Here is a 24,861-nt window from a genome sequence, read left to right on the forward strand (position 1 = left end):
CGGTCTCTCTTGGCACTCGCTTTCCCTGTTTGTCTTAACAACCAGCACACACAAAGCCCTCGGCTCTAGCGAGGGCGGCCAGCAATTCCCCTAGGTACGGTAGCCCTGTCTCCTGCTATCTGCTAGACCTGTGTCAGCCAAGATAACCCACATCTCCAAGAACCACTCCGGGTTTCTAAAGGCTTGACTCTTGTAGCCGATGGGGTGATACCTTTACATATTCAGAAAAGTTGGCAAATCTACAAAATCTATAAAAAGTTTGCAAGGAGAACTAATAAAAGCATTATAGAGGCTCTGATATACTAAATTACAGCGCAAGACCCTTTATGTGCAAGTCACTAATACTATTTGAGTATGTAGAGCAGTCACCCTGACTGAAAAAATCCTGTCATTTCTAATAATTAAGAGATTCTTTGCTACCACGTTAAAAGTTACTTCCAAGGCCCTTATGACCTCTACAGTGCAAGTGGTTTGGCTATTTATTGTATATATCTTTTGGAAGAGGGAGAAAAATTACTTCTTTTTTTTTCCACTGAAGTTATCAAATATTAAAAATAGGTAGGGAAAATTATTTTTACAGTCATTTTTCCGAAAGCAGTTCATGCTTAGAAGCTTGGACAAATCCTCAGATAATCTGTCCTACCCTGTATATTTCTTAATAACATAAGAAGTTGAACTTGTTCCCATTACTGCCCTCCTGCTTAAGAAAATGCTCTTAAATTTATTTTATTTATTAAGATTACATAAAGCGTTTCTTTCACAGTAAGAATTTGCAACAAGCTTAGTCCCCTGTGCTGGGAGGAGAAAGACTCGTTCCATGGATACTTAGCCAAGGGTTCCTGAGGGTTAATACTCCCACTCTTCTTCTTTGAGTGTCAAGGGATTTTTAACATCCGCAAAACAGACAGGAACTTGGTTTTATGCCTTAGGAAAATAATGGACTTTTTTTCACCACATAATAATCTGCTGAGCAATTACCAATAAAAAAGTAATATTCTCTGCTATAAACTGAACAATGTGCAAGAAGCATTTATTGGTAATGTACCGCAAAAGGCATAAGGAATTTAAATCAAGTTTAAAGTGAATACGGAAATCAACAACATAAAGAAACCATGAGCACTATACAAAGCAAATTATTTAAATGATAAATAGAAGCTTGTAATATGACACAGTATTGAGACGTCACAGACTAAATTGTTCACTTTTATAAAATACTGATGACTAGTAGATTGCATGCACTGTATCAAGTGCCATAAGGTCTAGGTAGGTGTAACATGTTCACATAAAAGAAGCATTAGTTTCAATCAGCTCTGTGTGGGAGCATTTCCCTTCACAAATCCAGCTGGAGGACAGGGCCTTTATTAGACTAAAGACTCATGCTTCCAAAGCCTAATAAGACAGATAGAGGGAATGATGGTTTTGTCCCTGCCATGTCCGTTTACTGTGTATAGAAGTGGGGGTTAATGTGTCTTATATTAGATTTTGCTGCTTTTTTCTTGGCCAGTAGGAGAGCAGATCAATGAAAAAAGTCCTTCACATGATGGACAATTTTAAGAGTAAGAAAACAAGTTGAATGAACATTGACCCCCCACAAAACCTCTTATTTTGCTCAAAAAGAACGTTAATGGCACTTAAATATTTCGTAATAAATTTAACCTGAACAGTGAGCAACTGGAAAAGTCTTTCATTCAAAAATATATGCACATGTTGCTATTGAGTCAGAATATGGCAGTAGTAAAATAACATTCAAACCATATTTTTCACTCTTTTGAGCCATTTCACACATACAAAAATGTTTTTATAAAACTATAAATTTTTGAATCATGCTTACTTTTACAAAGAGAATATTAGCAATTATGTATCTGCCATCATTAATTAAATCCAAAAACTTAATCGTCATTCTGTGCAACACAAATGTTGAAAGTTGCTTTAAGGTATGTTCTCCTAATCCACAGTTAAGCTCTTCCATAGGCAGTGAAATAGCAGCCAGCACAATATGCTTTCAGAAGGTGTGTATGTTCTATGTGTCCTTGGTGGATAGACTAATTCCTGCTTAAAGCAATATGAGATAAAAGCCACCAAGTGTGAAGAGTTTCCCAGCTGACTACAGGTTGGGTAGAATTACCCAAGCTAACTTGCAACTAGTTCTTTTGCATACTGGAAACCAAGGAATCAAAATGTAACACAAACTAATCGTGCTTTGTCAGAATAGTGTTAGAGCTTGCAGTGAGCTCTGTCTTCCCATGACTATCAGAAATAAACCGGCTAGATTAAGGACGTCCCCATGAGCAGCTGTTAATTCCACAAGAGTAATTACTATAGAACACAGCTATTCTGGAAGAGACAATGTTCTTCAGTCTCTCAGGGGAAAAAGTATTCCTTAGGTTGCTCCCTTCAGACATGAGAAAGAAGTACAATGTCCTCCCTTAAATCCAAGCTTTTAAAAATAATATCAGAAATTGGTGCTCAGGTCAAACACAGATCTATATATTTTCCTTTAACTCTCATACTGACTCAGGATCACAGTATGGGATCAATCCAATGAATCGGAAAATTATATTGATCATATTTTGGCTTATCTCAGTGAACTGATCTGTCTCACCTTACAGGTAACCGCACCAAAATGTAGAGCTAGTGATTCAGAAGTCCACAACTGTCCAAGATACGACCTGAAAATGTGACTGACAACGCACTTTGGACTGGCAAATGGAAAGTTCTGGTTCTGGTTCTAGATATCTCCATATTGAGGATATCACTATCATAATTTTTAAAAATGTTACATATTTTATAATTAAATACAATTAAAAATGTATTGAGCATGGCATTAAAAACTATGGCAAGAATATTATCTACTAGCATCTTTAGGCATTATTTATGGTTATGTTTTTATATGTACAACTCAACAGTTGTATAATTTAGTAACAGTTGAAGTTAATACATACACAGAATATCACAGGGATGGTCTCAAGTTTTCAGGACACTGACTATCAGAAGTTGTTTGTCATTCAACAGTTGCATGACTCAATTTTAAAGATGTACTTACAAGCAGCAATACATTTTGTTACCCTAGCAGCCTCACTCCTCATAGTATCTAAAGTTTTTCACTTGTCTCAAGTAAACATTTTAAAATAGAAAATACTCCATATATTTGTAATGTTATGAACATATAAAAATAGCCATCCGTTAAAGGTGCACAGGTTCAAAAACATTTCTTCCTGCAAAGATGACTTTTCCATACTTCCTCCACTACGGTTGGATGTAAAGTACATTACAAGTCACAGCGCAGTAAGGGAAAGGCCCTCCCTCCTAAGCCAGCAGGGAAATGCTAGAGCCTCAGCACATCCCCAGCAATATTTCCGCTGACCTTTTCCACACGTAAAGGAGGCTTCAACGCAAACAACCCCCTAACTTCTCAGGCAACAGCAACAACTGTCCTCAGTGCTTACCTTGCAACAGTTCACTGTCTCTTGCCCACAGTAAGGCAAACTAGAACCTTCTTCTTAAGAAATTCAGCCCTTTCTTTGCCATGCCTGTTTCTTTCTCCACCACAAGTCAGCTATGTTTGTACTTTTTCCTTAGGTCACCTAATCTTCGAAAGGGATGAGAACTCTGAACAATGGAAACATTTTTCACTTTATCCGTAGAGCTAGCAGAGAGGTAGTCCTCTATGGTCCTAATGTACCGGGCTCTCAAATAGACATGAATTGCAATCCTTACCAACACACACACACTCTTTAAATATCAGCTTTGTGGCACCTCATCTCAAAATGGTGCTACTTCCATAGACTTACATACCTTAATAATTCATTTTGATACCTAGAATTTTAAAATCTAGGGTTTAGTACTTGCTACTGTATTGCTATAGAGTGATTACTTATTATTTAAAATTAATATATGATTAAACATTCTATAAATTGCATGTTAAACAAAATTTGAATTCTACACATCTTCTTTTAAAATGTCAGTGCCATCACCATATCCGAGACACTGCAAAAAACCCATTTGCTCTAGTAATTACTCCCTATGCTATGCTGTGGAATTAATGTTTCCAGCAACCAAATGATGACTGTCTTTTGAGATACTATTCTTCTTATTTATGCTTCTTATATCAACTAGATTCACTAAAAAAAAAGTGTTAAATTAATTCCCCAGTCCTTCTTTTCTTCTGCTTCTTAAAATAAGATTATTTTTCATCTTTATGCACCCTGTATGGAATTTATGCTGTTGCAAATCATGCCTATACAAAACCTTACCACATCGCTTCAGTCAACTAGAAAATTAAAGCTTCTGATTCACTTACTAAATGAAAACAATGAAAACCCTCTCATCTGTAAAACAAACTTCTAGTCCTAAAAGGAATTCCTCTTACTTCATTAAAAATATGTCTTCAATCGACAGGACTGTCTCATTTAATTGGAAATCTGAAAACTTCGGATCTTTCCTCTGTCATACTTCCAGAATACAAATGAGGAATGGATTTCTTTAAGAAGTCAGCTGTGCATTTTTACCAGAACATCTGTGATGCTCTGAAAAAAAATTAACTTATAGCAGTAATAGAAGTTTACAATATTTTTTCTCAAATCTTAAAAGCAAATATATTAACAAGTAATAAAATAGGAGCATTAAAACTTTGTTGCAAGTTTGTATTTAGTACTTTCAGCAATAGAAGGTCTTTTGAATTTATCTAAAAGAATAAATTAAGTAATACTTTGTTCTACGTAATGTATCAGTAAAAATATAAGCACTTAAGCATAGGTACCTTATCTGAGAACACTAGGATTCTTTTTTTTAAGATTTAAGAATCATTGGTGAAAAAAAAAATAGCATTAATAAACAGAATACCACAAGGACATGGAAGCTGGGGGTATTTTGTATCTAAAATTTTTATGTTACCCTGTCAACTCCAATACTAGGCACAGCAGCAGTCTTGCAATGCACAGTAGCAGTGAAGTTGCAACCCTTCCCCTATATATTATGTCTAACTACCTAAAGACTGCCTGGGGTGATTCAGATTTTAAATTCATTCTATATGGTAATAGTCCAATTTTGAATGAAGTTCTCCTCATTCCCCTTCAATTTTTAAATATTTTTCTTCTTATAGGGCATTACAAAAGTGTTTTGCTTTATTTTGATAGTCATGCATTCAGGTTACAATGCTACAGTTAGGTGTACCAATCCAAGAAAAGACACAGGCTTTTGAGAACTCCACAGCCACAATACCATTTGTTTTTTAAAAAAAGTACTTAATCTAGATTATAACTTCATGACTCTTCGCCTCATATACAGCGAGTCACCCTGTTCAATCCTCAATAGTTTAGTAGCATTATACCTTACACACACCCCAAATCAAACATGGCCAGGATCAGCTGTAGTACTATCAACACAATCTGCTTTGAAAATGTAACCCTCAGATTACTATTGTTATGAAATTTTACTATCCATGTCACACCACCAGATTTATTTGGCACTTGCAGTCATGACTTGTTCTTCCGGAGGAATTCCTCTATAATTGAGCATTAGTTATTGTACCATTAAACTACAGTGTTTCCGTAAATTTTAAACAGATAACAGCACTTTCTAACAAGTGTTTTTTTAGATACAAGTTTATTACCTAGTTACAGGCAGAAAAAAAGAAAAATTGGCTAGAAAAGGTTTTCCTTTTCTAGTTAAAAAAAAAAATGAGGTTAACAGAAAACATCCTGCCATTGCTCCCAAAGGAATATTCCCCAACTAGAAAATGAGCAAAGGCCATTTCTGAGTGTAAATATTTTAAAACCTAATGTAATAATAAACAGTTATCCTACATATTTTTTCTAATGTGATCTTTGGTATATTTATACTATAAGCATTGATCTTCTATAAGTATTTTTATCTGTTTCTTTCATTTGTGGATGCTGGTTTTAGGTTCAACATTATTAACAATGGCAACAGTCCAGCATCCTGGTAGAAAAATGCAGCGGGCACAGATTGCTCCGGCTCCAGGGTTTACTCATATTTCAGATGAGGAGCGGGCCTGTGCAGTTGAACTATTATTTTTCCACGAAAACGCCAAGAGACTGGGATGAATAGGCTCCTTTCATTATTCTCTGAAGGAAGAGGAAGACTAAAAGGTTCATGGCGAATTGTGTCCTCACATAGATGTCAGGACAAAGTACGGCTCCCTGCAAAAACATTTTCTTTACAGTCTTGGCAAGTCGTTCCCTAAGAAATACTGCAGAATTGTGCTCGTGATGTCAGACATACTTTAGTGAGTACGAAAGATTAACGTTTTATATCTCTGCTGATCTGCTCACTACGATGGGAAGCCAACAAGGCAGAAGTAAGCTTTCTGTTAGCTTTCCTAAGAGCAAGATACAGAACTGCCGTGCCTCAGCCCTTGCATTCAGGATGCTATTTGATCAGAAAGGCTGGCACTTGGGCATCTAATGTAAACAATACTGCTTACTGAAATCTTATTTCCATACAAATGTACATGTCAAAAGCAGAACAAATCTCTCAAGATCATTAAGAGGTCAGAGGATTTATTGTGATTTTACCCTATAGGCTAACTCAGTCAATGCAGTAAAATTAGGTGTAGAATTAACAATTTTAGTTTGCATTGAGAATAATATTCTTGAATTGTCAGATTACAGTATTATAAATAAGTATTTTACACTGAACTGTAATCAGTATAACATCATGCTCCCTTTTCATAATTATCATATTTAACGGTCATCATATTGTAAATGTAGTGCATCAACCTAGTAGATTATAGAGAATTCATAGTTATTCACAGTTATGGATAGAAAAGAAATTTAGAAGAAAAAATTGTTATTTAAAGCAAAAATCCAATCTCAAAATAGCTAACAACTGTAACCTGTTTCATGATTTGCCTGGAGAATAACATCAGGCTTACAATTAAAGTTGCTGTGGCTTGTGTACGGGAATCGATAGCATACATTAGGACTACACTGTGGCTCATTCAACCTTGTTAATATTTAGCATTCAAAGCCACTGCCAATACAGCATTCACCTGAGTCAGACTTGGGGGCTGGAATACTTTGGTTTGAATTAGCATTCCAAAGCTCTCTCTAGAGCAAATCACAGATACACTGAATTTTTTCCTGAACTAGATATCATTCCCTGCATTTGGATTTTAATTGACAATACTTAGTAGCTACTCCTGGTTTCTATTTCTTCTGGCACAGTTTAATTCTGACTTTACCTCTATTGTGCTACTACTGAACCACATGGCAAACACTTTCAGCAATGATACAGGTTATATAAATAATTTCTGCTAAAGTTAGGAGGGGTCTTGTAATCTTTTGAAAGTTAGAGATAACTGTGCATTTCACTATTGAGCCAGTATCTGCCATGCTGAGCTTTCCTGTATCAGTGTCTGACATAACATAGAATATGCACTTTTGGGTTTTTTTTCCTAAAATAAACCAGTTTTACTCAGTCATTTTCAATTTGACTTCACTTTGGTTATACTGCAATCAAATTAGTTCTGACAAACTAATAAAGATTGGGCCAGTGTTTGGATGCAACACCATTAAGGAAATCTATCTTGCAAGAAGGAAATTTAACAGCTGCTTCTGGAGGAAGCATCTTTATCACTGAGTCAGAGAGGAACCAACTGCTTAGCATAATTTTAAAGGCAGCTTCTCTGACACAGGCATCATCATTCAGCTGATGTGTAAAAACCATTTACAAATATTAGCAATCATCTGGCATTTTTCAAAAGAACAGGAAAGTTAATCCTGTTTCCTGACTGAGTTCTGCCTTGTATAATTACATTCTGACTACCTAAGTTCCCCTGCAATTTCAGTTAATTGCAGTATTATTCTTACTTCCTGTCCTAAAGTTATTTGTGTAGTAACCATATCCTACTAGAGTAGAAGATGAAGTAAGCTCTGTGAATTATTTTGATTAATGTGTAAAATGTTGTGCTATCGCCTCACACAAAAGACGCTACATATTGGATATTATTCCCAACTAATAAAATGTGTGAAACTTTTCAGCAATTATATTAACACTCAGCAGCGCACCTCTCAAGGGAATCTTGTATTACTCGACTAATAGATATAAATCTATATGTAACTAAAAAATATTAATACAGCCTTTTATTGAACATAAGCAAATGAAAAATCTTAGATATCTCTAAAGAGATAAAAAATATACAAAACCACACATAATATACATAAAAATATAGTCCTCTAGCACTTGCCATTGCCTTTTCCTTTATAACAGAGAGTAGAGGACAATTTTACCCAACTCATCCGCTAAAAAACGACTGTTGGCAGTTCTACACATTGGAAAATCATTATATTTGCTTGACAATCATAAGCTTTTGAAGCATAACTAATTGGGAAGTTCCTATTTTCAGCAGACTAGAGAGGGCTGCCCAAACTTTATGGTAAAATTTCATTTTAGCTGTATACAAAAATACAGGATTTCTTAGTGCCTGATATAAAAAGGACTTTCCTTCATTTTTGGTGCAAACTCATTTTGTAATTAACGGCTAAACTTCTGTGGGCTTCTATAGGACAGGGCTTTATCCCTCAGCTTTGTCATGCAGTAGGCATAAATCTATCCATCAGAAATTTCCTCCCTTAGCCTCAGACCACTCCTCCTAAACTCATCCTGACTTTGCATACATTCCTCCATACCGCCCTAATGCCTACTGTTTTCTGTCACATTCCTCTGCTCCATCCAGCCCTCCCCACGCTCTCCCCCGCATCCAGCAGTGCTTCCATACCCCACTCACACAGGCAGATCCATAGTATTTTCCTATCTGAATGTACCCCACTTTCCCTGCCCCAGTCTTCTCCTTCTATAAATTTATTGTTGCAGTATCTAAAATATCTCCTAGTGCTTCAACTACTGCAGTCTAGACCCTTTTCACTATTATAAAAATTATTTCACTTCTCCAAGATGCAGAAAAAATCCAAAGTAAATGTGTCTTATAGGCCCAAAAAATCAAAGCCAAAGAAAAATAATCTCAGAATTATTTCAAAACCAACACCACAAATAAAGCTCTTGAGACAGGCGGTAATATTGCAAGACCTGGCAACACGGACAGATAAGCCACCACAACATGCTTGAAAAACAACTAGTTTGACTAGAAAATCTGAACTACATGTTTTGTCCCTCCACTCTCCCATCCCCCAACCTGCATGAGGAAACCACAGTCATGAGTGGGAAGAGCAGGTGGGTGGCAAGGTCCAGAACCCCCGCCTTCCCGGGGGGTTGCAGTGCCCACCATAACCACAGTGATGGACCGGGGCAGCTTCCGAGTGCCACCTGGTTACTCAACCTTTAGCTGAAGGGGTTTTTCCCAGGGCCTGGCAATTTATTCTCTCCTCGTGGTGAGCAGCAGCTGCCCCAGGAGCAGGGATGAACTCTCAGGACAAGGATTATACCACTTCTTTAATCACTTCTTTGTGGTCACTCTCCATCCCTCTTCCTTGTTCTCTCTTCTTAACCGCTGCCCTTCCCTCTCTATATGCAAAGACTTGTGACAGCAAGTATTGCATCTGGGGATACCGCCACACTTTCTTTGCACCTTTTAATGTCTTCCCTTGTCCTGAGCACATGACACTTCCAAGCAACATTTTGAGGATTACACTGAAATTGAAACAAGCTATTTCTTCATGCTTGCAGTGGCTGATCTTCAGTTCCCTGTCTCAAAGACACAGGCTGTCCAACCCCAAATTTCTTCAACGACTTACTCATTTCTTCCCAGTTGTGTATTTTATCTAAGGAGGAAGAGACTGGACTTCTGTAATTATATTGTTATTATGTTTTCTAATGTTTACACACTGGCAGAATGGGAACACAAAAAGAAGTCTACATAAGCACAATAAACAAAAAACCCTTCAAGGCTGTTTCCATTTAAAATTACAGGCCATGCCATTTAAGGGTGTTTGCAGTGCTGGAACATGCTGCTGGAACTGCCTGCCCAGGAGGATAACCCCGTTTAAAAGTGTTTTTTTAAAAAAAAAAAAAAAAAAGTTTCACTCTTGACATGCTTGTTTTGGAGCTCCTAAAGGAGTGGGGAGTTCACATAAATGAGTTCATCACCTCCCATGCACTGGGGCAGGCTCCAGCCCTCGCCCGCCTCACCAGGGCCCTGCGGACCATGGGAGATCTTTAGCCCAAGGAAGGAGAGAAAAATCAGGCCAGTAACAACACCTATGTGCTGGAAGGGGCCTCCTTTGCCTCACTGCTAGTCTGGTGGCAAGATCCTCTTATCCCTCATCAGCAGAGGAAAATCCCTTCCACATTAAGTACAATTACAGGCGAAAATTGGCTGCCAATTTTTTAAAATCTGTCCCTTTAAGTTTTAAGGGAGCTGGTTTCCTTTTCAATTTTAAATATATCTCACCCATATGGGAATAATACACAATCAAATCCAATATTTTTCCTACTGCCTAGCAGCTAAGTTATTTACTTGACTTCAGCAAGACTTTTCTTCCCTCTTCCCAAGTTTGAGAGCAAGCACAAGCTGAGATGAGCTGTGCTGCTGTATGAGCAGGCAGCCGCTTCCAACAATTTATTTGAAAAGAAGCAGATCTGTATGTTAGGTGGGAAAGGGAGAGACTTAGTGTAGGCGGGGGAAAGAGGGGAAAAAGTCAAGGTTTAAATTTTTTGTTGTCGTAAATAAGTGGCTTGAAACATGGGAACAGAAAATAGGAAACTTTCAAAACTCGACACACCTATTTCCTACTGCTGGAAAACTAAGACAGTTCCATAAGCTGCATCTCCCCTAAATTAAAAACAATGCACAAAGGGTGGTAAGGTAGCCACGCAGACATAATGGCCATGAAAAAAATCCCACTTGTATGCTGTGCAAATTTGCATGTGCAACCTGCATCTGTTCTTAAGACACTAGATTGAAGGCAAAAGGAAGAGTTTGACTTTGAACCCCCTTTTTTTCCTCCAGACTGTAGAAATAAAAGTTTAGCATGTTTACTATTTACAACTTCCTTCTCAGAAGGCACAGGTAGAGCATTCATGCCTTCCAAAATGTAACCTTACACATCTGGCCAGCAAACATCTGGATATTTATCTTCACTCATCATTTCCTTCAGTAAGTCCAAAAACTGTCAGTTATTTCAGCTGAGATTCAGCCCAAGGGAGTACAAAAAAAAAGTTACATCCTTCTTTTGTCCAGGTTTTATAAACTGCTTTTTACCTTTTTCCCTGGGATATCAGTAAGTGTAAAAATAAGCAGTCTGGATTCTTTTGACTGTGGTTTTTATTCTGTGAATGTGTACTTCTGTAGCCACAGGGAGCATAAATATGCAATTGTATTTATTACACAGTCATATCTCAATGCATGCAAAATACCCTACATCTTTAAACAAGCTTTTTTTGTTTTAAGTGTTACATACATCCAGAAGAAACCACTCAAATCACAAGTAAGAATACAGATTGATTTGTGAATAAACTGTATACCAAAACTTATGCCAATTAAACTTCAGATTTGGGATAGTCACAAATCAGGATATGTGAGTATCAATTCACTTAAAAAAAAAGAAATAAAATTTAAAAAAACAAAACAACTTCACATGAAGAACTGTTGTCATGGAAGCACTGCCTTTGGACTGGAGGCACCGGCCTGAGGAGCTCACCCCTGAGCTCGTCCCTTGCTCTGCCACTGTTCTAGGAAAGTCTCTTCATCTGCCTGTGCCATCCTTTCCCTGTTTTACAGAGGGGCACAGTGAAACTCATCTCCTTTGCAAAACACTTTGCAGTTTAACTATGGAAAAAACCACTCTAAGAGACTCAAATGTTATTAACAAAGATACATATTTAGCAAAGGAAATTGTCAATCATTTCTGAATCTATCCAATTATGAGTTTAGTTTTTCTTATTCAGTAATTTAAAGCTACTACTGACTTTAAATTTTCCAAATCACCATCCTGGTATCCAATCTGAAATTGCTTAGCAAAATGTTTTGAACAAGAAAGAAAGAATTCAAACTATGCTATGAGTTTTTTTGAAGTCTGTTGTTTACCTGAGGTTGCACTCACTTCTCCTTTGTTATTTCTTTGAACCAGTTTCACGCTTTCCAACTTAATTCTGCTTGGTGAAGTTGAAGTGCTCTTAGAAGAGGGTTTAACTTAAAAATCATGCCATGTTTAAAGACAAAAGAGCAAAAATAAATATTATGGCTTCTTAAAATTCTATCATTTAGTATGCATTTATTTTATGTGTGTACTGTGGGCAGTTTGCACACTGCCATTTGTCCCATAGGAATGCTGTGAAGCATTCATGACTCAGATTCATTTTACCCATATGAACAAGGGAAGCTGCTAATGATACAACAGGCTTATATACTTGACTCTGCATTTCTCCATTATACTTTTAGATTTATTTTTCAACTTCAAATCAACAAATAAAAATGTATATTAAGTACCAAAATGACATTTATAATAATTTTTTTTTTAAATTTCATGTTAGTATGAGTGGGTAAGAGAGATCAGGAGAAGAGCAAAGCTGCAAATAGTGGGAAAGACTTGAGAGTTGGCTTTGACAGGTTTGCTCATTCCTGTCTCACATCCCTTCTAGGCAACAAACAACTCAGCAAAAGTTCCTTTTTTTTTTTATTTTCTTTCTCTTTTTAAACAGAGGGTAATTCCCACTCAAAAGTACATTAAATTAAAAGACAGTTTCAGGTGAAAAACTCCTTTTATTTTTATATCCGTAAGACACTAAAAGTTACCTTACTGAAAAAAAGATAAGATTTTATTTTTATGACTACAAACTTTTTAGGATCTCAGCATCCATATGTGTTAACAGTGACTATAATTTAAAAGAAAATAAAAGAAAACATAAAAGTATGTAAAATATATTATGTTCATATAAAGCATATACTTTCCTTACACCACTGTGCTGTAAAATCAAAAAAATCATACTTTTTTCTGTCTCAATTTAATAGGCCAGTTTCCAGTTGATGGAAAGCATGAACACGACATTATTGATTTCTGAAATGATTCCTTGTGAAAACATGTCACATGCCATAGTGTTATTACAACCTGAGAGTCTGCATTTCCCTTTTTATACTTAGCAATAGCTTTGCCACTGCTGAACTTACAACTATAGTACAGCAAGGTATTCTTAGAACGACAGTGATATTTGTGATACAAGTTCACTAAATAAAAAGGAATCATCCTAATTTTATTAAAGTTAAAAGTAACAATGGAAAATTTCACTCATGTTTTACAAGCTCACTTGCCCAGATTGCTCTGCATTGTCTGAAGCAATTACTGATAGTCTGTTTAATGACTGCCACTGACTCGTCCTCATCACACAGGCTGAGCATGATTGTGGTTTTTTCAGATGATGTTTGTGAGAGTTTCCGGAAAGTTAAAAACTAGGTAGAATCAAGAGTTCTTCTCCTAGACCCTACAAAACCTTGTACTTCCCCATGCATACATACCAACATGATTTGATTATTCACAATATTTGTTTACCAGAAACAGAAATAAATTTTTTGAATACTTCAGTTCCCATTTAGCCATAAAAATAAGTAGCCCAGAGGCCAAGATCCAGTGCTAAAATCCAAGTGCTTTGCGGAATCCAACTATGAATACCATAATAACAGCAGAGTGATTCTTATTTGGGATATCTGTCTTTCATACAGATATATACATGAGAACATTGTAGCTATCTTCTTCCAACAGGATGTTATGTTCTGTTTAGAGCATGTTTTCATTTTTAAGATTAAAAAAGTAATTTTACTTTTAAAATACTTAACCTTGCTGAATTTATTCAGGTTTAACAATTACTGATTCTTGAGGAAAACTAATTGAGAAATACTGTAGGTTATTTAAATATATTTGGTTGGGGGGAAAAAAAAAAGTTATGCCAAAAAAGGATTTACTGATTTTACTGATAATTTTAGCTATTAAAAAGAGAAAAAAAGGCAAAAATTCAGTTAGTAGTTTTTATTGTTACACCTTCTGCCAGCATGCTATCAACCTAGACAGACTGTGATATGGAAAGGATTGCCATTCCTACACTCAGAAAGCATTTTTGGCAGTTTAAATACGTTAATTAAGGCAATAAAGACGCATTGAAGGAAACATACATGCAAAGAACATTGTCCAGATACAATAATGTTTTGTCTGCTCCAAACACACTTTAAATGTTAATTGCCAATCTTGAAAAGTATAATAAAGTATTTTAAATGGTAATGGCCTCGCTAGATTCTTAGCAAGCAAGGAAAACTATTATCGACATCCAGCTTCTAGAAAACTGAGTAATATCCTGAAAGGAACAGCTTGCCATTTGGGGCTTGGGGTGGAATGTACTTCTAGTCTTCTTTAAAAAGCAATTTAAAATTTCTTACTCATAGCAAAAAAACCCAATACCCTTCCCAAATTTGCAAATAATCATGCACTTATTCTTAGTAAGGAGTGCACATCAGCCAGTAAAACTGAGGGTGCAACTAGCAATGGACAATCTTTTTTTCTTTCTTTTTTTTTATTTTAGCTAATTCTGAAATGATTGATTGCACACATTTGGAAATATTTCAGTCAGTCACAAAAGCTGATACCAAATATAATAAAAAAAAATTGTCTCTATGTATAAATGCATAAAATACACATGTATTGGTGGAAACACACCAGAAAAATGTATTTAAATTACATAATGCATGAAGAGCATGTTCGTTGGAAGAAATGGAAATAAAAATATTTCTGATATGTCCTTGGTCCTAATACTCCAGAAATGGGAGTTTTTACCAATGTCCCACTGAGGAACAGAAGTACACACAAGCCCAAGCCCTGCAGAGGGGCCCATCTCCCCAGGAGAAGAGCAAGGTCCATATCCACGCTCTGCATCCCCCAGCTGCAGAACCACATAAGTGCCCCAGGATCCACCTTACCTTTCCCTGCAGGTAGACTGTGAAGGTGCTCCAAAGCTAAATTCTGCACAGTTTGAAAAGTAATTTCAAAAAAGCTGTTTGAAATTGCAAAGTACTATAGATCTTCATAGTGCCTATTAGTGAAAGTGCTGCTTCAGAGCAGAGATGCAGAGGGATAGTGTTCTGTACATTTCTTTCTCCATGCTAAAATTATACAGACTGACAAACAGAGCAATAATGACCACACAATTTTTACTAGCACAGCAGGAGAAAAACAACTTCTTTTTGTACCAGAAAAAGCACAAGCATCTCAATGGGCCATCTGTTTTAACAATGCCTTTTATTTCTCTAGGCCTCTGCTTCTACTTTAAAACTTAATGACAAGGAATAGTTACCACTGCTGCTGTTTGATGAATTATATGACGCGTGCTTTTATTCTAAATCTAATTCCTTACAATCATATTTTCATATCACAAATTAAAAACTGTTGTTACATTTGATGCCTTTAATTGCTGATCTGCTGATTTCAACAGATTGGCAAAACATGGAAAGGACATAAAAATGGAACCTTGCCTCTCTTCAAACATCCCTCCAGCCCAGGACAAAGCCCTCTAGCAAGACAGTGTGCAAAGCTGCTGTATCAGAAACAGACAGCTAGCATCTCCAAAGTCATTGCAATTGATTTAGGAAAGAACTGTGTTTAAAATGAGCCTGGATCAAGTGATTTTGTGTGCTACTTATTCAGGGAATAGACAGTGGTGAGCATTTTTACATTTCTTTCCTATTTCATAAGAAGCCTTTAGCTGAAGTAAGTAACATGGCTTAAAACTAGATCCAGGGAAACAAGAATATATATTCTCAGGTGGGTTTTCACTTACCCTAAGTATGTTTCTAGCATAAGATACATATTCAAAGTTTAAGACAAACAAAAAAGGAAGAGAAGACAGACATAGCTGGACTGCTTTCCTTGAGCAAGTAGTCTCTCTCTTCAACTTACAAAGTCACCTGATTGAAGGGTTCTATAACATTTAGGAGGTCAAATAGTGTATGTAATAGAACTTTTTCAAACCTTTTTTCAGGTAAAACCCCATAAAAAATAACATCTTCAAACTATTGCAGAAGAACCAGATTCTCCTCTCCCACATTCACTAACTGCAAAAAGGTTCACTTCAAAACTTGGATAATTCATATTTTACTGTAGATTCTATAACACCTTAAGAAGTACAAGTGTTATGCACCATTTCATTGGTTTTCAGCAGCACACTTGGAAAAGTATGTCAGATGAATTGTTTTTCTGCACAGTGAGTTAGATGTTTTAATACCCATGTCTCCACTCAGACTAAAAAGGGATTATTTTTTTTCCCTGCTTAAATGCACACACACAGACTAGAGGGCAGCACTAGCCAAGGATGTAACTGTATGAAGACAGCTGTCTTTAGAATGGCCAACCCATGCTAATTTATAGCAAACTTTCTTCTCCCACTTCATCCCATAAGATACTGTTTTAAGTTGTTCACACGCAATGACACTTCTATCAGATCAATAATAGTCATGCTCCTGATTAATAGTCAGGAGCATGACTGTAATCACAAAAGCCACGTGTGCAATGTATCACTTTCTTCATCACAACCTCTCGTTTAATCCACACACTGTGCACATTTCCTGGAGATCTCAAAAGACAGTCATTTCACAAATGACTTTTGGAATTCATTTCAAGCTTCAGATAGTCTAGATATTACCACCTTAAAAAAAATTTAGATTAAAAGAACAGAGAATTTTCCCACGGCTTCGAATATTTGAGGATATTTATTTTACATTTTCTAAGGTTTTACTGTAAAAGCATGTTACAAACTTGCTTTTGTGCAAGCAGATCCAGAGCTTTTTCCCCAGTATGCGCACTCAGGAACTACCCAGGCACTGCAGGTAGGAAAAAGATGAGATTTTACCCTCCAGACACCCATAGGTACCTCTAGTTAATGTGTGTCTATATAGAGAGCCTAGAAAACACCAATGTATTATGTAAATCCTCAAAGCAGTTATTTGAGTGATGTTTAAAAGGAGTATTAACCTTGCGCTGGCCCCTTTCCCAACCATAAGAAAAGATGACTAGCAAGGAAAATGGAGGAATATGGTTTCTTTTTCATTTTGTACTGGAGCTTGCCAGATCTCTTCATGGTGAGAGCTTGAGAAAAGATAAACAGTGCTGAGAGGAGATGGAATTATCACCTGAATTTTTGGTATAAAAATTGTGTCATAATAGTGGCAGCTCATGCTTTCATGAATACATATTTCATGATATTTAAAAGATACATTGCATCTGGCATAATAAAAAAAAAATTTAAAAGATTGCTTTTGTAGTCCTATCAAGGCCTAATTCATAACAACCATAGAGATCCATCTCTCCCAGTATCCTGTGGCAAAGAAAAGCAATTACCAAATATTTATAGAAAACCTACAAGAATCATGGCAAATATAGTGACTTTTTTCCTGATACTCTTCCATCAACCAAAGACAAGCCACTTATGTCTCCTTGGACTAGATGTTGAACCAAGACCATGGAGTTTGATTCCTCACCTATAGCAATGAGCCGTGTCCTACCCTTCACTACATCATATTCCCACTCTGGAGTACATCTTACAGCAGTTCTAAAGAGCCAAAAATTCACAGCCGATCACTTTGTCTGCCATCCAACTGTTGTCGAATTTGTTGTTACCATCATTCTTAATAACCTCTGGCATTTCACATATGTAGAAAAATCTATTTGCCCATAAACATCTTTCGGATGTTCAGAAATCAAAATTAACTAAAAACTGCCTAGTGGATTTCCTCTTATTTCCGTCTTCTGAGCTTTTCAGGTTACAGAGATCTTTCAGAAAGTCACTTATTATCTCACAGCTTCTAAAGTAAAACAGGAAGGGGCTTGTGGTATCTGCATGTGCCACAATAAATATAACAGCATAAATGAGTCAACCTCACCTCATATAAGGACAGTATTCTTGCCAGTATACAAGAAATCAGTCTTTCAAACAACAGGAACTTATTATGAACAATAACAACCTGAAAACAATACAAGCAGGCTCCTATAATTTTATGGGACCCTAGACCACTCCATGTCAGGAAGCCTCATTGCAGCTGAGGTAGTTTTCAGGTGAACTTTTTCAACCAAAATATACATTTAAATGTCAGAAGGAATGGCAACATTTGCATTTGCTAAGAATGACTGTGGTCTTCTATAAATTCAGTGTTGACTCAGAAAATTAAATGACATATGGTAAAGGAGCACCTCTTATTTGTGAAAAGTAAGAGAAAGGTAAAAGATATAGTTATAAAAACAAGCATATAGAAATAACAAATGATGTAGTTTATTTACAGTGGACTTGGAAGGCAGGGAATGAATCATAATCACATGAAGTCTCTATTTATTTTCAATTCATGTTATGCTGTCTGCAGGTATTAGACTAGAATCAGTCAGAAGATAGAACAGAAAATATGACAACCAGCTATTGCTTTTGCTATTTTTGTGAGGCAAGCAGGGTCAGCATTTTAATATCCTGCTCTCCCAAGCCTGTTTAAAAAATAAAAAAAAACAACTGACAGAATGGCAAAAAATGTTTTTTCTAAAATTTACAAAAGAATATTTTCCTCTTAATCACTGGGTATCAATTCCCTTTGCAATCAACACAAGCTGTGACAAGAAAAAGAGCAGAGCTTCATTCAGTCACTTGACAGTTCCCAAAGTTTTCTATCTTTCACTGGGGTGGAATTAAATTTGTTTCATGCTAGATAATCAATATGGTACCAAATTTCTAGTCAAGTAAACAGTGGCATTTTCCCACATGCAAGGACAAGCCTAAAAAACCACCACCACCCCCCAACCCTCTCCCCCTGCCTCCCAGATGGAGCCTTTGACATGTAAAAGAACATTGTCATTTACTGTATTTCTAGGGGAATACAGATTTTCCTGAGAAGAAAACTTGTGTCTCTGACCATGTTCCCAATAACAAAAGTCAGACATCATTTGATTATAATGAATTTCACATAAATCTGAAATCCTTTAAATCCAAAATTACTTCCATATACTATCAATTCTTAATATAAAATCTACTTAACAAGTCCATTCTAATATGCTGACTTCAGACAAGTACATTATAAAATGCAGATGAAAGGAGCACTTCAAAGACAGGAATGGGTCAGATAAATAAAGATAGCATGATCATATGATTCCAATACACACTCCAAAGATGAGCAGTAAGTGTAGATGCTGAAGAGACTTTGAGCCCTGTTGTCTTTTAACAAGCTTGCAAGCTCAAACTCATCTCCTTGTTCAACAGTGAACATATCATTGCACTGGTGTCCAAAGTGATAACATATTAGGATTGTTATTGCAGACTAGGTATATAATTAGCAGAAAAGATAGGACTAGGTTTTACTGTTGCCCATTCCAGTCATTTCAATGGCATGAATCTTGAGACACTACCAGCCCCAATTTATCCACTCTGGTTCCTTATAAAAGAATGAGTTACCTGCCTGTGCACTACTGACCTGGAAAATCCCCTCTGCTCTTTCTAAAGCCTCCAGTTATCCCACAGATTCTGTGCTAGCAAGTCTGGCTTACGTTGCTTATGTCCTTGACCACTGGGCAGGACCACATGTCCTGCCCCATGGCTAAGTTGGCCCCATGACTACTGAACTGAGTTGAATAGTTTAAGAAAGAAACGCAATACAACCCTGTTTTTTAACATGGACTATTTCAGTGATCTTATGCACATAGTCTCCATACAGGAGGTTTTATTCAGAATGGAGTGGGTGGTGAATTGCAGCATGGTGTAGGAAAGAGTGGCCAGAAACTTCTGAAGTCAGCTCTGCTGCTGAAGAAATTGTTCTATGAAACTGTAACAAAAGACGCTTACCGGGAGAAGAGGCAGAAGCAATGCAAATCATGGCTAAGAGAAACCCCCTTTTTTAAAAATTCCACAAAACAGGAGATGAAAACTTCACAAAGCTTCCAATTCTTAGAAATCTTAGAAAGAAAACCTCCTCAACATCCTCAGTTGAGGCATTTTGCCACAAATCTGAGGCATGGCCTTTTGAGGGACAAAGCTGAAGTGAGTTTTCAGGGTTTCTCCTTTGTCCTCTGACCCTTCAGAAGCTGGCCTTGGCCAAAAGGTCAGTCCTGTGGGATGGGAGAATCTGAGAAGCTCAGAAACTATTGCTCCAGAATATGCCTGGTGTAGCAGAAGTCTTATTTCTCATCCACCATAAATAAACTCAGAATTATTAAGAGACAGACCATTAACTCAGAATTTTATGTAGCAGCTGGGGAATCTGCCGAGGATATACTTATCAGTTGAGGTCTGTTTTACGAACTCTGCACATAACTCAAACCATCAGCTCATATTGGCTCAGCCTTTCGCTGACAGGGACGGTGTCACGTATCCCACAGGGCGGCTGGAAGCCGCCAGCGGACAATGGGGGCAAGCGGCTGACACGGGCCACCGCGGCCCTGGCAGAACAATGCAGCTGCTGCGGAGGTTGGCCCTGCTGAAGGAAACTCGCTTCTCCCAGGTTGTCTGAGGGGAGGGACACCGAAGCAATGGAAATTCCCCAGCAGTAATGGAGAACAAAAGAAGAGGTGTTGGAAGCTGCCGTTAAAGAGAGACAGGCTCTCTAACTAAACCTGTTGGCTGCCAGACTTGGACAGCTTCTTCCAGGGCCTGAAAGAGGAGAGGAGGGTCCCCCAGCTGACAGAAAACCACGCTGCTCTGCAGGACACAGCCCCCCAGGAAGCATAGATTAAAAACTACTCCCTTCCACAGAGGACTGGAGTTTTACTGTTCCCCACTGTCCCCCACTGGGGCATGGGGTTGAGAGCGCAGCCGCTGCCAAGGGCCGTGCTCAGCCCAGGGGTGTCCTGGGGCTCAGCGGAGCCCCCACGCCCAAGACAGCCATGAAACCCCTCGCTGCCCCGCAGCTGGGACCTGGGCTCTGCACGAGCCCGTCTCTTTTGTTTTTGCATGGATCTGGAAGTCTCTAGATTTCCTCCCCTGATTAAAAGGTGTGGCTGCTGAAGAAATTAATTTACAGAGCCTCCAAATTCCTTACTGCCGTTGTCATATGTTGTCTGCAACAGGAGTATCTGCGAGGCCAGGGCGTGGGGAGGGGTGTGCTGCACCACGGCTAGGGCTCGGCACTGCTCTGGGACCGCCGAATCCCCCTTTCTAGCAAGAGTAACTCTGCAAGGACTCTGCACCTGGAGAGGAAACTTGAGGAGTAATCCATATATGCTAGATTAAAATATCTGGTAAAAATCCCTCAAACCCACACATATCCTTCCCTGAAAAAAAATTAAAATAAAACCTGTGATTTTACAGCTTACTTTCCTTAGTAGTACAGCCGTAATGGGTGTTTTTACTGAAACAAAGGGAAAAGTTACATTGATTTATAAATTCATTAAAATGCCAGGAGAAAAAGCAGTGGTTAACTAAGTACTCCCATTGACTGCCACGGCTTTTGGATCAGGCCCAGAAGAATGCTGGAATAAGTGGCGAAACATTTTATTTTCTAACTTTTTAGTGGCTACTGCAAACAATGGAAAATACAAGCACATACTTAGAATAACTCTATCCTTTGCAAAATGAGATCACACCTAAAAATACTTCCTCTTGTTGCTGTATAACTTCAGTTTATGATAATAGCTATTACACACATATAGTGAAGAGGAAAAAACAGCTTCCAAAGTGCTGGGTAAAAACTTGATATTGTATAGTAGAGTTTCTGCTACAGAAGAAACTTGAAAATCTGTAGGGATTCAGACTATTTATTCAAACAGCGGAACGGACAATCCAACTATTGCATAGGTAACATGAAATAAGTTACTAAAAAGCCAGGAGTTTGAGTTATCCAATTATTGCTTGGAGACAGGAAAAGCTACATGATGATAATGATTCTTTGTATCAGAATTATATCAAGTATTAAGAAAAAACTGCAAAATGTATCTGAACTTTAGTTTTCCAGTTTGAAACAATTAGTGCTATTATTTACGTCCCCACACATAAGCCCACACAGCTTGAATTTCCTGGGATATACATGTGCTATTAATTTTTAACTTTGCTCTAGGATCCAAGCCCGAATCACCAGGCCCTGTCACTTTCTAGTGCAAGACTGTGTTTTGTCCGCTTGTACCAGAGACTGAGAAGTCAGGGCACTGGAACAAAGTGCAAAGGTATTTTTCAGGAGTTTACATTTTACTTTTCCAAAGCATCTCCTACACTTAAATTTCCTTAGCAACTTCCGAAGCAGCCGACTTTCACAGCTGTTTTGCTGTGCAATGGATTTCGTCATTGCTTGATTAGAGAAAAGAGTGTTGGTTAAGCTAAAATCTCCATTTAGAGGGGATTTTCTATAACATTGCATCAGCCCCCAGCTGAGTAGCAGGGAAGCAAGTGACATTTCCATAACCTGAAGAAGAGTAAATTAACATTTATAGAACAGTTCAGTGCTGACCTTCTTAAGACATGAGCAGCATTTTGTTATGCAGTTTCCTCAACTCCATTACGTATAGGATTTTAATTCTAAAACTGCAAGAGTTATTAATTTCAAAGTGTGCAATCCCAATGTTCCTCTCAAAATATAGAAAACCAGATGAGAGTAAATGCAAAGTTGCTGCAGGAACAGAAATACATGTAATTGCTTTAGAGAGCACGGAGCTGACCCAGCTCCCTTCTCTGCCAGTGGGAATTTTACCACTGACTCCAGTGAAAGCACAGCCAGGGTAGTGATTTTCTAACACTTTAAGGCAATTATTTTTATTTTAAAACGCAAGAATAGCCTCCCGCTCTGGTCCAGTTCTCAGCCTGAGGCTGTAGCCCTGCCAGCACTGTTAATGTCATTGTTTGTGAAGCGTATTCCCAGTCTCGCATACACCCACGCAGGGCTCCCAGCTCCCGGCTGCGATGTCCCCCCCGCCGCATTGTTCCAGCTCCCCCCGCTTCCTCGCCTCCCACCCCGTCCCCCCTGCGAGCCCCGTCCCCCCGCACCATTGTTGTCCCCCTGCACCCACCCTGCATTGTTCTTGCCCCCACCCGCCTGCCTGCCATCCCCACCCGGGAGGGACCCTTCCTCCCTCCCACTCCCCGCAGCAGCTCAGGCTCCTTTCTTACCTACTTCCATATATTCTGCTGACCTACTGGCATCAAAACATTTTCCCTTTCTGAAAGCGCGTTACGTAAACTACCGTTACTAGATCCCACAGCTTTTGTGAGCTGTGGGCTCTCCGCCTTGAGAAGCCCAGTCCAAAGTCTATTAAACAACAAGAAGATTCTTATTTCATTGCTATGGACTTTAGATCAGGCCCAAAATTAGGATTGGTAGAAGATTGATAGAAAGTATTATTGCATTTTCAGATAGGATATAAAAGGCTAGAGCAAAAATATGGTGTCACTATAGAACAGAAATATGTAACGAGACAGATACATAGAGATCGATATTATTACACCTTCACAATACATATGTACAGAAATGATTGGCATGACTTACACGGGCTTCATCATTACAATAAATAAAAGTTAAATCCTTTCTAAGCTGTGCTTTTTCCCTTTCATATATAAAAGCAAGTAGGGTTAAGAATGTACTTCTGAAAAAAAACAAGGCAAGGCTCGCATTTACATAGTCAAGTGTTAATTGCAGACAGGATTTCCAAAATACCTTATTTATATATGTATATCTACATCCATATATATCTAAAGTATAGAAACATTTTTATTCATTTACCAATTAAACAATGATTGAATGTTTAAAAGATTTTTAAAACCACACAGAAACAGCTTAAGTTAGCCAGCTGTCCTGTCATTATTTTGGTCACCTTGCTTTTTACTGCCTTCCATTTTGTACATCCATGAGGTTCTTTCGAAACAGTTATCTGTACTGTGCTGTATTTTTCATACAGGTATATAGGGATACTAACCCTAAATTTTTATGTACTTCCTATATTTTTCCTATGATACTTCACTTTCACTGTGGTACTGCTTTCAAAATGACACTCACTTTTTTCACAAAAATCACATTTATTGTATGGAGTATGATGTATAAACTGTTTTCCATGCTCAAAGTAAAAGTGAGTCTTTCCTAATCCTTGGGAAGAAGAGCAGCTCTATATGCTTAGAGTAGATTAAGTAGAGAAATAAAAACAATACCTCATTTTATTAATAAATAATTGATATATTTTGTATTTTAATACATGAAAAGCTCGTTAACTCTTACCATGGCTTATGCGATGAAAGAAGTAGTATGCAAAGTCCACTCCCAGGAATGTCAAATACCACGTCCATGGTGAGTCCCAGGGCAGTTCAAAGAGTCTGTAGTTATTCCATATGTAGACATAACTAATTAAGTCAACACTTCTGAATAAAACACTGAAATAGAATCAAAAAAGTTTTATCAATAATTTTGTCAAATTTAATTACAGAACCTTTTCACTGTATTTACCATTTATCAGATGGGAGTCTTTTTGTAACACACAAAACTGGTCTCCAAGTTCTGCAATCTTTGTCAAGCAGTACTACTATTGACTTCAGTGGAACCTTTGCTTAAGGTCTACGAGGTTTTTAACATCAGCCCTCACCCACTCACCACCTGTGTTGTGGCATTAGGCATGCTGAAAGGCTGAAGCACCCCTGTGCTCTGCAGGTACTATGGTGTTCCTCTTCTCCCAAGTCTGGAAGAAACCCATCCTTGCTAACTCACAAGTGACTGAAGTATAGCAGGATTTATGCTCAAACACTAATGTATGATGTTAAAATACCTTGACTATTTCCATTGTAAGGAAGGGCATGGAAGGTGACAGGACTCCTGGGAGCAGTGAGATACTCGATCTGCTCAGCGTATCACTTCACTTCACTTCACTTTAAAAGAGGATAAATGCAGCAGGAGGAGACGAAGGCCAGTGCCTTTGAAAAGAAGGGAAAGGGCAATTGGTAGAGAAAAATGGCAGGACTGCCAGAAAGTGG

General features: G+C 37.8%; 1 protein-coding gene across 1 annotated transcript in view; it reads right to left on the reverse strand.

The window, feature by feature from the left end:
* AGMO (alkylglycerol monooxygenase) overlaps positions 1 to 24,861 on the reverse strand; it is a 194,809-nt gene that overhangs the window by 149,529 nt on the left and 20,419 nt on the right. Inside the window, exon 3 of the mRNA XM_059818947.1 lies at positions 24,116 to 24,267. Coding sequence (XP_059674930.1) covers positions 24,116 to 24,267 — 152 coding nt within the window. The remainder of the gene's footprint in view (positions 1 to 24,115; positions 24,268 to 24,861) is intronic.

The sequence above is a fragment of the Gavia stellata genome, chromosome 6 (genome assembly GCF_030936135.1).
Source record: "Gavia stellata isolate bGavSte3 chromosome 6, bGavSte3.hap2, whole genome shotgun sequence".
Taxonomy (NCBI): domain Eukaryota; kingdom Metazoa; phylum Chordata; class Aves; order Gaviiformes; family Gaviidae; genus Gavia; species Gavia stellata.